This window comes from Ambystoma mexicanum, chromosome 6p, assembly GCF_040938575.1.
Source record: "Ambystoma mexicanum isolate Mex_15411 chromosome 6p, UKY_AmexF1_1, whole genome shotgun sequence".
In the NCBI taxonomy this organism is placed as follows: Eukaryota; Metazoa; Chordata; class Amphibia; order Caudata; family Ambystomatidae; genus Ambystoma; species Ambystoma mexicanum.
Genome location: NC_090935.1, coordinates 333777405 through 333791955, shown reverse-complemented (window position 1 = coordinate 333791955; position 14551 = coordinate 333777405). Strand labels below are relative to the sequence as shown.

At 47.8% G+C, this 14551-nt stretch overlaps 1 protein-coding gene across 1 annotated transcript in view; it reads left to right on the top strand.

Annotated features, from left to right (window-relative positions):
• The window catches only part of ADAMTS12 (ADAM metallopeptidase with thrombospondin type 1 motif 12), a 4001072-nt gene that overhangs the window by 2627366 nt on the left and 1359155 nt on the right, over positions 1 to 14551 (top strand). The window contains exon 11 of the mRNA XM_069627090.1: positions 6599 to 6744. Within this exon, the coding sequence (XP_069483191.1) occupies positions 6599 to 6744 (146 nt within the window). The remainder of the gene's footprint in view (positions 1 to 6598; positions 6745 to 14551) is intronic.

Below are 14551 nucleotides of genomic sequence, written 5' to 3'. Positions count from 1 at the left end.
GGGTAGCCGGAGCGTTTCGTACCCCTCGTACCGTCTTAAAAAACTATCACACCCATGATGCTCTCTGGGTGCTGGAGGTAGGCATTTCCTTTATCTCACCTATCACATCTTCCTGGTTCTCTTGATCCTCCTCTGCATCATTGCGCCTTTTCAGGCCCTCCAGCTGGTGCTGATGATGGTGGCTCTTGGGGAAGAGGGTTGGCAATTGATAATGCCATTGTAGATGTTAAATAACAGGTGTGCCAATACTCTTACAAGCAGCTGTTTGCTCCCAGATTTCAGATGGAAAAAGAGTAAGAATTGGTTTATGAGCCGTGGAAGGGTAAACTTCCAGCTTGAAACTTCCTAGATACGCTGAAAATGCAGCTTTGAAATGTTTGCGAAGCACGGACCCATTCGCGAAGCGTGGCCCTGTTCACGGACATGTCATCATTCTGCACGTCCGCAAACGGTCAAGTGACACTGTTGAGGGAGTCGGTGGTGAAGTCAGACGCTCATGAACGTCGGCAAACAAAAAATGGTGTAAAAAGTTGTAGAACATTGATAGAAGTGTTTAGAATGTTACTAGGAGGTGGGGAATGGCACAGTTATTACTTGAAACTTTATAGAATGACTGAAAATAATGATATATTTGGGTGAGCATGATATTAGGAACTTGTAGCAAATTAAGGGGGGGGTCTGGTAAAACCCTATAAAATTCAATGAAAACACTTTGTTGAAGTGACGTTATGGTTAAGTTGCACTAATAAAAACCTGAGAAATTCAATGAAAAATCTTTGTTAAAGGTATGCTATTGTGACAAGTAAAAACAAAACCCCCCAGAAATTCTCCATTTAAAGTAAACTAAGCAACCATAAATTGTGCCACGACCGTGCACTGCTAAGACAAACACCCAGGACATCAAAGATGACATCACAAATCACATTGAAGACATCACTGATATTACATATCTAGCCCACTTGTTTTTGTTCATTGACATATCTAGGCCAAGTGCTTTTGTTAACTGAATATGAAATTTGAAAAGGTGCTATATATGTAGACGTTAACCTTCTTCTATGTTCCTAAAGTACTTTCCTTAGGGTTTGCTCTCAACTCATGGTTCACATATATGGGGCGATAAGCAGGACTGATGCAGACATTTCATTTGTGTACATGATGATGAACTTCAATGTTATTGACATTTTCTAGTGATGTGTCTTTCTTCCTTACTGTATGTGTTTCTGATTTTTATGCTTTGCAGGTCTTCATATGTATTTTTTGTACTAAAACAAGTATGTAGTAAGTCTTAAATTATTAGCTATTTATTCCATGTTTAACATTACTCAAAACTCTGATAAGGTAGCATTCATTATCTTACTAGCCATAATTACCAGCTAAAAAATATTGTACTTCTGTAATTCATGCTGCAGCCATTGCCTATGTGTATGTATGATTAGGTTCCTGTATTAACAACAACACTCCAATATAATATTTTTCTTCTGATGAGTACATTCTTTAATACATTTAGTACTTTATGATAGTCCTACTAATCACTCCTGACATCAGTGATGTCATAAACGACATTTGTGGTGTCATCTTTGATGCCCTGGGCCTGGGTGTTAGTCTTAGATGAGGCTATCTTGATGGGTAAGATTTTCCTCTCCAGGATGATGTAATTGGTGTCTGAAGTATGTTAAAATCTTGGATAAATGGGCACTGGGGTGCTCACAATCATCATAAAAACACCACCAAAAGCAAAATAAATGCTCTGGCTTGGTCAGGAAGTCTCAAAATGGGTGCTTCCTGTACAGAACTTTCCCTTGAAAATGTTACTCCTTTCTTTAGTAAGGTAGTCAAAGGTTGAATCTTTAAAGAAAAACTGGGCATACATTTTCTGTAAAAGCCCAAACACCATTGACTATATTTTGCAGAAGTTGTTTTTTTTCCATTGTAGAACTGCCATTGTGTGATCCATAGAAGCTCCATCAGTGGATAATACAAAACCCAAATAGGTGATTGAGGCTTGATGTAAAGAACACTTCTCCTATTTTGTGGACAAATGGATTTGTTGTAAATGTTTCAGTAATTCCAAAACATGTTTCAGATGGTCTGAAGAGTTGCAGGAACAAAACCGCATGTTATCAAGGTACACCAAAATGGAATGTAGCAACACATCCGGAAAGATGTTATTTATAAAATGCTGAAAACCAGCAGGTGGGTTAGAGACCCAAAGTGCATAACTCGATATTCATAGTGACCGAATAAAGTGCGTAATGCACTCTTCCATTTGTCACAGCTACGAATCCAGAGAGGATGAAAGGAACCCTTTAGAACAGGATTCATGAATACTGATGCTTCTCTTACTACTTCTAGAATGTCTGGAATCCATGGGAGTGGATATTTAACCTTCATTCTAATGTTATTGAGACCATGATAGTTGATTTTTTGCCAATTCGGACAGGGCATACATTCTTCCAAAGGGTATTTGAGTGTGTGCAAGAAGGTCAACTGCACAATAATTGGCTCTGCAGGGGTAATTTTTTGTAGTATTCATTGAAGAACACTGATTGATATTCTTTATGTTCCTCTGGTGACAGACTAAGGAGAGCTATTGAAGTTATCTTGTCATCATCATTTTGCGTGGTGAAGGGGTTATAGAATCCTGTTGCTCCTCAGTGTAGACACTCTGCCAAGCAATGTTTTGATTCTAGGAAAAAAGAACCTTCCGTCAAGTTAATAAAAGGAATATGCAGACAAAACCAAGGGAGACCCACAACAATAGGGTAATGTGCAGTCAAATAGAATCCTTTCGGAATGGGAATGTGATGATCCTGAGGGCATCCTTGCTTCTTTTCCCCCTGTATCCTCCTCTCGGGTGGACAGGGAAAGGCCATCGCTCATGGATCCTGACCCTGGGGGTGGATATGCGAGGGAGGATTACCTGGGTGGAGGAGACTTGGGGAATGGGAAGAGGACATCAATAGGTGAGACATGGTATCCCCCATTTCCTTTTGATAATGAACCCTCTATCCCTCAAGCCTTTGTAGGTTATTGCCAGCCCCTTCCCTGTTCTTCCATTAAAATATTCTTCAAAAAATGCCAGTTTGACACTGTGATGAGGAAGAGATGAACTAGAGAGACACATCCTAATTTTATTAACACACATGTTCCAGTAAAGGTAGGTTGGGCACTATGTTCTGACTCAACTTGGGCTGCACTTAGGGTTTCTTTGGGTTGTGATGTTTTAGTTGAGCTGCAAGGTTGGCGGTGGTTGAGGTGTTGCCCACACCTCGTGTTGGTGTCTGAATGTGTTTTGGTGAGTCAAGGTACCGCACGGAAAGTAAAGGACTCGTGGCAGCAGAGGACCTTGCAGAAAAGCCGTAAGCTCCCACTGGTAAGTATAACAAGAAGGGGAAACACCAGGCTGGCAGGTGAATATGCAAAGCAGCAATAAACATTGATTTGAATACCGAACAAAGTGAAAGCAAATATAACTACTTTTGAATACCGAATGAAGTGAAAGGAAATATAAGTACTTTTGAATACTGAACGCAGTGAAAGCAAGTTTTAAGCACTCTAGAAGATTGAGCAGAGTGAAAGAAAGTTTATGAAATTTCTTGATACAAAGAACTGTTTTATATGAGAGAACGAGCATTGGCAACAACCAAGAGAATTCAAGGAACTGTATGTCATAAGGAAACATGCATTGGCAGAAATTGTAACAAATGCATAGTGGCTCAACAAGACACAGTACAGTGTCAAGAGAGTGTGACACAAGTGGATAAATTAAGCATCACTGTCAAGTTGAAACAGTGGCATATTGCTGATGGCAAAGCATCCAAGACAGAGTATTGGTTGAGTGATCTGTAATGGGTGGACCGTGTGGTCCGACAATTGCACCAAGAATGAGTGTAACCCTCTATGGAAAAGCCACTGAAAGCACCTAAAATTAAGCTTGTGTTTTACACTAACCACTTATATGTTTTTGAAGTAAATAAACCAAGCTGCTTATGTGAACTGAACTGCTTATGTGAACTAGTGAAAAATAACCATATCCTAAGAGCTGGGAAGTATCCCAAGATATTATGTTGTTTTGAAAAGCTGGAAGATTTGAACTCGTGGGGAAGGAAACCCATGTGCCTTTGGGACTATCTTGAACTTGGGGAAAGAGAAGCTTATTACAAGCCAGGATCTAGAACAAGCTCTGAATATTACTTTGAACACTATTTTGTGCTTTGGAGGGGTGTCGGTTGCTGGTCAACTGAACAGAAAAAAACGTTTTCACTACAGCTACCAGAATCCTTTGAGTCTAATTAGACACACCTGCTCAACAGCCTCCCTGGTGATTATTTGAGATAAGAAAGCGCTAGGAGGAGAACAACTACAGACCACTGAACTGCAGCTGAGGGATTTAACCCTGTTATTACTGAGTACCTGATTAGCAGCAAGGGATCTAACCCTGTTATTACTGAGTACCTGATTTGCAGCAGAAGGGATCTAACCCTGTGAATATTTGTCCATTTTGGGATTTGACCCAGCTACTTATTATATTTTTTGCAACAGGTTCAATTGACCAGGACCGGGAGTGCGCGCCTCACCCACCTTCTTTTTTGTACTGAATGCTATGGGAGTCCCGGGCTCCAGAGGCAGCGCCACGGGGTGACTGTGCCCCACTTTGGAGAAATATAAAGATGGTTCTCTCCCCTCCCCCAAATTTGGGAAGGACTTGTGCTTTGGAGGGGTGTCGGTTGCTGGTCACCTGAACAGAAAAAAACGTTTTCACTACAGCCACCAGAATCCTTTGAGTCTAATTAGACACACCTGCTCAACAGCCTCCCTGATGATTATTTGAGATAAGAAAGCGCTAGGAGGAGAACAACTACAGACCACAGAACTGCAGCTGAGGGATTTAACCCTGTTATTACTGAGTACCTGATTTGCAGCAAGGGATCTAACCCTGTTATTACTGAGTACCTGATTTGCAGCAGAAGGGATCTAACCCTGTGAATATTTGTCCATTTTGGGATTTGACCCAGCTACTTATTATATTTTTTGCAACAGGTTCAATTGACCAGGACCGGGAGTGCGCGCCTCACCCACCTTCTTTTTTGTACTGTATTTTATTTTTGATGCTGACATCCCTACACATTGTATACAGTTAGATGTGAGGGCAAGTATAGGTTTTGGACACAGACAGACATTTGCTTTGGACTTCCTGACACAGACTATCCTTAGTTTTCTTTAGGTAGAGAAATCCCACCTTAGCATAGGGCAAGTTAGGCCTTACTCCATCCTGCATTTTGAGTTAATAAACCTTTTTGGACCAAACTTGAACCTGCTGTCTGTGTCTGCTCTGTGGTGCTTTCACATATAGAGATGGAGTGCAGTAGTTTGCGCTTTTATTGGTCCAGATGAAAAGGGGCTACAATCTACTCCTCTACCAGTATCAAAACAGAAGTGAGAACATGAGAAACTTGATGAAGACGAGCCCACTGATCAACCAGGAAATTCCCTGCATCTCCACAATCAATTAGACCCGATACATACTCTCGTAGTCTGTCTTTTATTTTAAGTGTCACTTTCAACACCACCACCCCAGTGCCCGATGGTTATTGGTTTTGGAACCATAGTTCCCGTTACAGTCTGGAGAGAGTGTTTCCTGAACAGCTAGGAGGGGTAATGGGACAATCTCTAAGGTGTTCTTTTGAGGCACAATCCATGCAAACTCCTTGAAGTCGACAACAGTTTCTTTCCTCGGTAGACAACGGACCACAAGCGGACTTATCTACATTGGTTTATCATCAGTACAGATATGAGTTTCTACAGAAGGTCTAGGGGGTATGGTCTCTCTTTCACTATGCTGTTCTTGAAGGTGGTAATCAACTTTTGGATTCCCATTCAGGCTTTGTGAATAGTCTTAAAGCTGTATTTGGGCTCTTGGAGCTCACTGTATTAGCTCAAGAAAACCTGTTAGACTTTAAACAGGGTTTCCTGGATATAGTGGCATAAATCACTCTCTTTAAGCAAATGGCAGCTGACACAGTTTGGCCTGATGACACCTTATTGACACTCTTTCACCACAGATTAGCGGATGAACTCAAAGATCAAGTATCCAGAGAACCAAGACTGTTGCACGCTTTATAAATGTTAATAAATAAATAAATAAGCCCAGTCCATCTGGCCTGAAATGATCTTTTCCAATATAAATCGAGAACGTCACATCCAGGGGACGCAGAGGGCAACCTGAAGGTTCTTGTCATCAAAATGACCTATAATTATCCCGATCTTCATTTTCACGAATGTTCCTTTCTTGTCATGGAGGTAGAAGGTGTCTGTTATTTATTGTGTTTGTTTTGTACCTTCCATGATTTCCGGCATTTAAATCCTGCCAATCAGGTTATGGTCTTTTCCTTAAATCTCTATAATTAGACAACGAGTGTCCATGTGAGGGACCGTTCACCACTTTCAGGCTAGGTTCACGCTTAATAATGCTTCATGCATTCGTAAGATTCTAAGCATTGTACACATTCTTGTCTTCTGCTCCAAAAATAAAACTCAAAGAGCCGACTGAAATATATAGGTTGTTTTTCTTAATGTGTGTGTTTTTTTTTTTTTTTAGTGGTGTTTCACTGGTGAATGTGTTACCGTTGGAAAGCATCCAGAAACTGTCAATGGCGGATGGGGGATGTGGTCTCCTTGGACGCACTGTACACGCACCTGTGGGGCAGGTGTACAGAGTGCAGAAAGAAAATGCAATGACCCAGAGTAAGTACTGCTGGTCACTAAACAGTGAATTACTTAATGTAGTCAAACACCACATGTTGGCAAGGTTATTGGTAACCATTAGCAAAAAATCAAACATATCTATTTATTTGAGAGTTTAAAACAATTCCTCGAAAATGAAAAAGGTATGATTGTTGCCACCTGTACCTGTGAAACAAGCATTGACAAAACCAATAATTTTGCCTGCTGTATACATTTATTTTGCACATTTGCATCATATCTCCTCGTACTCCCACAATTCGCCAGCGTCACCGTTATCACCAATAAATACTATCATTTGTTAGATATTGGTATGAAATGCATCTATACTAAATTAAAATACCAAGCAAGGCTATCATATTCCACATAATGCCCTGAACATCTTGGCAAATCCCACCTTCCCAGGTATTGCTATCAAAACACCATGCACGTTCACCAATGTCTTCCAAAAGATGTGTTATGGTGTTCTAGCTGTGCCAGGTCCCAGTATTCCTTCTTAGAACAGCAGTACTAGTAATCATTATGCCCATTTATTAAAGGAATGCCACTTTTCATTATTCGCAGTTATTCAGTAGTGTAAGACCAGATTATGAGAGGTTGTGCTGGGGGCTGTGTGTGTGCACGCATGTGGCTGTGTGTGTGCGTTACATTGAGACTGTATCTGTGCAGTGCAGTTCTGGATCTTCTCTGTGTATGTATGCAGTGAAATACTGAGGGTCACGTGGGTGTTGCATTTGTTTGTGTTGGTGTGTGTGGGTATTATGTCATAATCCTGCATTTAAAAGCCCAAACACAAAAAAGCACGATTTTTTGGGCCGTTTTTGTGTTGGCTTTAAAATGCGATATTATCACATAGAATCCTCTCCTTTCCCACCACCCTCTGCTGCTCATTCTCACATTAATCAGGGGTTAAACCCCCGAATCCCACCTTTCCCTGCCTTTACCCACACCCTTCCCATAGCCAAACACTCATTCTCCCTGCATTTAAACACATACATGCACACACTTGTAATATAGTATTCCTTTAAGAGGGGCATGGTGAATCCTCAAAAGACGCGGATCATCACGACATCATGCACGTTAATAAAAGGGGCCACTGCAGGCACGTGCAGCACTGCAGTGGAGACCCAGTTAGTGGCAACAACTGGCTCATGTGTGTTTTGTGGTTGCGTGTGACCGCGGCCCTGTAGTCTGCCTGGGCCTGTGTGACCACAGTGCCTGGGTGTTGTGTGATGGGTGCCCCCAGTGTACCATTGCAGCGGGTGCCCCTGCTGCAAAAGGCTGCCCCCTCTCCTGTCATTTACTGAGCGTCTGCAGTAAACCCAGGTGACCCTGGGCCATGGTGTTGTGCTCCAGTGTGGCGCTGCCCGATGACGGGCGCGCACGCGGCGACGTGACGTTACACGCTGTTGCGTGCAGTACAAATAAACGTGGCGTTTCCCGCCTGCGTTAGAGCGACCGGGAAGCCCGAACCAAGATGAACGTGTGTGCCTCAGTCCTTGGTGCCAGGGCTTGCGGCGATGCGCGCGGGGGGTGCCAGTCACCCCCAACAGTGGCGACGAGTGGGGGAAATGATGCCCGGGCCCGGCGGTGATCATCGGAACAATTTTTCACCGAAACGAGGTCAGAGTAAAAACTTTGTTTTACGCCGCGAGTAGTGCGTTGCCCACGCGGCTGGCGGCCCTTTTGTGCAACAGGCTGTGGGACTTCAAGATGCTCCGGTTTGGGCCCTGAAGCGACCCCAGGCCTAATTTTTGGAAATCCTGGTAGCTGACAGCTACATCTACACGAGGTTATGCCTGAATAGTGCATCGACTCAATTTTGGGTTTTCTACGTCGAGTGGAAGCCAGGAGAAGGCCCATCTTGGCTGGGCCTGCACAACCCATTTGTCCTTTGGCACAATTTTTGGAACAGCTAAAGGCAGAGTGCCTTTTTCATCACCTTCATCATCATCCTGGTGGCCCCACCAGCCTTCATCCTCTTCATCATCACAGAGGTGTGTTGCAAGTTACTGTATCCAGGGGTGGTCCATGCTGGGGGTCATTTTGGACTGGGTGTTTCAGTTACGGCTCCTGGTCAACATTCTGGGGGTGCCTGTGCGCTCAAACTCATGAGTGACACCGAGGACCAGGACGGAGCACACGGTGCGGCGGCGCAGCTACATCCTCGTTTGCCAGTGGCCCCGCAGGGTCGACAGCCTCCAATGCAGCAACCAGCAGCACCAGTAGGTGGTCAGGCAGCGGTTCCGGCTCTTCAACCCCCAATACAACCAGCTGCAGCACCTGGTGTTCAACAAGCCGCACCTGTCATGGCCCAGATACGTGCACATGCTGCTCTGCAGCCCATCCCCGAATTCGATGTGTCGGGCCCGCCATCCAGCTTGGTGCCCAGATGGAGAAGGTGGGTGGACTGCCTGGACATGTACTTCAGGGCTGCACAGGTGGTTAATGACGACACCAGGCTGGCTACCACGTTATACTCGGCAGGGCCCTCTGTCCAGGAGACCTTTGAATCTCTGCCACAAGGGAATGGAACTTATGATCAAGCAAAGGCCGCCCTACAAGCGTACTTTCTGCCCCTTGCCAACGCGGACTATGAGCGGTTCGTGATGCTCTCTGCCAAACAAAAAGATGACGAGACCTTGGACACTTTTTATGGGTGCCTGAGGCGTCTGTCGCTCGCCTTTGCCTGGGGTGATGCAGAGGACATGATCAGGACCATGCTTATCCAGGCGTGCTCATCAGGCAAGCTTAGGCGTCAGGTGCTGAGGGACCCCGGGATAACGCTCCAGCGCATCCTTGAGCTAGGAAGGTGCCACGAGGTGGCGGAGGCGAGAGCTGCAAGAATGGAGGCCGGGCCACGCCCTATCAAAATTGAAGAGGTCTGCGTGATGTGGCGAGGGGGAAGGGGTGCCAGGAGGTTTGGTGGCAGCACCCGAGACAGAGCCGGGAGGGCTGGCGAGATTTGCCAAAAATGCGGGTATGACCTGCCCCACCAATCAGAATGCCCTGCAGCTGGAAAAACCTGTGGACGGTGCGGGCTGCCGGACCACTTCTCAAGGGTGTGTAGGGCGACTATGCCCGTACTGGTGCCAAGGGGTCAAGGCCGAACTAGTTCCACTCGCCAAGGTCGGCCGTCCAACGTCGCTCAAGTGGACCAGAGCGAGGAGGAGGCCCAGGTGGAAGAGGCGGAGGAAGAAGACGAAGAGAACATATTCTTTGTCTCAAGTGTGGGGGTTCTAAGAAGCAGGAACCGATGACAACCAAGGTGCGTGGTTGAAGTGAACCAGTCTCCAGTCCCTGTCCTCGTGGACACAGGGGCGTCGGTAAACGTCATGGCCCGTGAACATTACAACGCCATGGAGCAGCCGCCCAGGCTGGTCACACCCAAGGCCCGCATCTTTGCATTCGGTGGTGTGGAGCCCATCCCTCTGGACGGGGCATTCGTAGCAAAAGTAGAACACAATGGCTCTCACATCACAGCACACTTCTACGTGACCCCAGTGAGTACGAATACTTTGTTAAGTTGTGCAGCGGCAGAAGCTCTCGGCATCGTCAGCTTTGTGTACTCCGTCTACCTGAAAGACATTAATGACTTACTGGAGAAGCATGATGCTCTGTTCAGGGGGATCGGGTGGATGGCCGGGGAGCCGGTGCGGCTGCACATCGATGAGTCGGTACAGCCGATCGCCCTGAAACATCGGAGCGTACCATTCCACCTCCGTGAGCAGGTCGACAAAGAACTGGACAGCCTTGTCAATCTAGACATCATAGAAAAGGTTGAGGGCCCGACTCCCTGGGTGTCCCCTATAGTGGTGGCAAGGAAGCTCAAACAACCGGGCGCAGTCAGGATCTATGTGGACATGAGGATCCCCAACAAGGCCATCAAGAGGGAGAGGCACCTCACCCCAACGCTGGATGACATCATTGCGGAGGTGCATGGTGCTCGGTTCTTCTCAAAACTCGACCTCCGGGCCGGCTATCACCAGGTCGTCCTCCACCCCGAGTCAAGGTATATCACCACCTTCACCACACACCGGGGATTATATCGCTACAAGAGGCTGAGCTTTGGGGTGTCCTCGGCGGCTGAAGTATTTCAGAACATCATTCGGGGTGCCCTAGCTGACCTCGAGGGCGTCCTGAACATAAGCAATGACATTCTGGTGTTTGCAAGGATGGAAGTGGACCATCTGAGTCGTTTGGCGAAGACATTTGAGAGGTTGCGGTCGTTGGGACTCACCCTCCACAAGGAGAAGTGCGAGTTTCTATGCCCCTCCCTGGAGTTCTTTGGGTTTGTGTTCAAGGAGGGGGGGTGTCTCCTGACCCCAAGAAGGGACTGGACATACAGAAGGCACAACCACCGGAGTCTGTATCGGAGGTGCGAAGCTTCTTAGGCATGGTCACTTACTGTGGGCGGTTCATCAAGAACCTGGCATCCAGGTCTGAGCCTCTCAGGGCCCTGACAAGAAAAGACACCATCTGGAATTGGGGCCCACTGGAGCAAGCGGCTTTTTATGACATTAGAAGTGCCCTCACGGCCGAGGACACTATGTCGTTCTTTGATCCTGCATTACCGTCGGAGATCATCGTCGACGCCAGCCCATTTGGCCTGGGTGCTGTATTGACACAGATTCACCGTGACGGCGGCGTCCGGCCAGTTGCATATGCCAGCAAAGCACTGTCGGACGCAGAACAACGGTACTCGCAGATTGAGCGCGAGGCCCTGGCAGTGCTGTGGGGATGCCGCCACTTCCGGCTCTATGTACTCGGACGCCCGGTGACGGGGGTAACTGACCACAAACCACTGCTGCCCATCCTAGCGGGGTCGTCATCCAAGCCGCCAGCACGCATTGAGAGGTGGATGCTGGCTCTGTTGGAGTATGGTGTGACTCTGGTATACAGACCGGGGGCGAATAACGCAGCTGACTGCCTCTCCAGACACCCCGGGGTGCCTGTAGGAGGGGACCGAGACACCTGTGAAGCTGAGGAGCATGTCCGAGTCGTAGTGGAGGCAGCCACGCCGAATGCCATGCCTCTTCAGGAGCTGGAGGCTGCAGCGGCACAGGATGAGTGTTTTAAGGTTCTGAGGCAGTCCATGCAGCAAGGCTCCTGGAAGTCAGCGCTCGAGGCTATGGCGGGGCGCACTCAGGAAGCCCGGACTGGGCTGGAGCAACAATGGAAGGTCCGCGAAGAACTGTCCTTCTCAACATCCGGCCTGTTGCTTCGGGGTGATCGGATTGTAGTTCCCCAGTCAAAGGTGGGCGAGGTGATTGCAATGGCGCACCGGGGTCATCAAGGGGCCGCCAAGACCAAGGCCCGTCTCCGGATGAAGGTGTGGTTCCCCGAGCTGGAACGCAAGGTGGATGACTTTGTGGCGGCTTGTGTCTGGTGCCAGGCAGCATCGCCTGTACAGCGGGAGCCAGTCATAGAGGTAATGCCGAGGGGGACCCATCCGTGGGAGGTAGTTCATGCCGACTTCGGGTCCACCACCATGGGCACCCACTTCCTGGTCCTGGTTGATGAGTACTCCAGGTACCCCGAGGTGGAGTTCGTGGAGTCCGTGGCTTTTGAGCATGTGGTTGTGGCTGTGGAAAAAGTGTTTGCGGCTCATGGATTTCCACACATGCTGTGCTCGGACAATGGTGCGCCATTCCAGAGTGAACGGTTTGCAGAACTAATGGTGAGCTGTGGGGTGGTGCACCGGAAGATCACACCCCTCTGGCCTCGAGCAAATGGAGAAGCAGAGCGTTTGATGAGGACTCTCAATAAGACCTTTAGGATCGCCCAAGGACAGGGGCAGTCCCTACAGAGAGCCCTTTACCAATTCTTGAGGGTATACCGCACCACCCCCCATGCGTCCACGGGGGTGGCCCCGGCGGAGGCGCTGTTCAGGAGGTGTCCTCGAGGATTGTTGCCAGAGGTAGGAGAAAGAGAGCCTGCGGTGATCGATAACCAACAAGTCGAAATGGACCGGCGGGTGAGAATTGAGCAAGAGAACGTGCGGAGGGGTCTTCGCCCACAACAGCTGGAGCCGGGCGATGAGTTTCTCATTCGCAATCAACATCCGCATGGAAAGCTCTCCCTGCCGTACGAGCCTGAGCCACTGGACGTTGTGGCGGTCCGGGGCTCCATGGTAACTGCATCAGATGGCCGGCCGGAAGTAACTCGCAATGTAAGCTTCTTCAAAAACCTTAGGGATCCCAGAACTGACCCACCTCCTGATCCGGACCTGGGAGGAGTCCCGGAGGATGAGGGAGACCCACCCTGCATGCCAGAGTCCCCAGCCCGGGGCCCGTCGGTGGACAGATCACCCGTGCCGGAGGCGAGCCGGAGGTACCCCCAGAGGGCTGGGCGAGGGAAACCTGCTCGCCTCACTGATTACGTGCTGGGACAGTTGGCTGATGATCCGAAGGGTGAGAACTGTTAGCTAAGGGGACCCGGGTGGATGCTAATAAAGGGGTGTTCATGGCATCGGGGTTTGTGACTTGTTCTATTTGCAGTGGTGTTTGGTTTGCAGTGTATAGTTGAATTGTGATCTTTGGTTCTCCCCGAAAAAGGAGGAGTGTGGCGCTGCCCGATGACGGGCGCGCACGCGGCGACGTGAAGTTGCACGCCGTCGCGTGCAGTACAAATAAACGGGGCATTTCCTGGCCGCGTTAGAACGACCGGAAAGCCCGAACCAAGACGGACGTGTGTGCCTCAGTCCTTGGTGCCGGGGCTTGCGGCGATGCGCGCGGGGGGCGCCAGTCACCCCCAACATCCAGTACTCCCACAGCACCATACAACAACACTCACACACACACACATACAGTTTCAAACTTACTTGTCACTCCCGTGAGTCCACTGGGGCACACAGAGCCTGTAAGCCCCTGGGCACACTCATGTGCGATTTAGAAATCGGTTTAGGAGAGGTCTGTCTAAATCGTTCTTTTTTCCTTTCGGAAAAAAGAAAAATGTCTTTTGACCTAGGACCAATCATGCGTGCATGTGTAGGGTGGTTTGTGTGCGTGTATTGCAGGACTAGTGGCAGTATGCATGTGTGGTGCAGGGATGGTATAGGTTTCCAGTGCTGGGTGTCTGTGTTGGGTAGTGTGGCTGTGCATGTTAGTGCAGTGCAATGATGGGACAGGATGTGTGGGGTGGTGCATTTGACCTGTACCTATTACTTTTAGATTGCATTTCCCTTTTTATTACGTTTTCTGAAAGCATGATAAGGATTTTGATCACAAAGGTCTCATGTGTTCTAGTATTTTGGCCACCATCCTCAACTAAAAACTACATAGTAGGGTGATTACATTCCTTTTTATATAGTATACGTTTGTTTTACTCACCAGAATTTGAAAACTCTTAAAATAACACTTTGCAGTATTGCATTTCTGCACCTAGCTGGGTTTCTGGTGGCGCTGTAGCCAGAAATATAGCATACCCAATGATAGAGAAAATACAACATTTAGCTATCCAGCAATTTTAGCAATAGGCTACTGGAAAAAGCTACAATTAGGGCTGCGGTAGACATGGTTAAGCTAAGCATGGGGCTAGTGTTTTGTGTATGAGGTTTTGGAATCCTGCATGACCATAGGGAGAAAACAATGGACACTGAGACATTTCTCAAACTTTAAGACATGCAAAGTGGTATATGGGATCGGGTGCCCATGCGGTCTACGGGATGTGGGGCAGCCTACACGCCCTGTGAATAAAAGGACTGGTAAACACTGCTCTAAAATCAGATGTAAGGTGCACACAGCACCGTTCGTCACACACTTTATAGATTGCCAGCATGGACTGGATGAAATATTATGCTGGCCGGTGG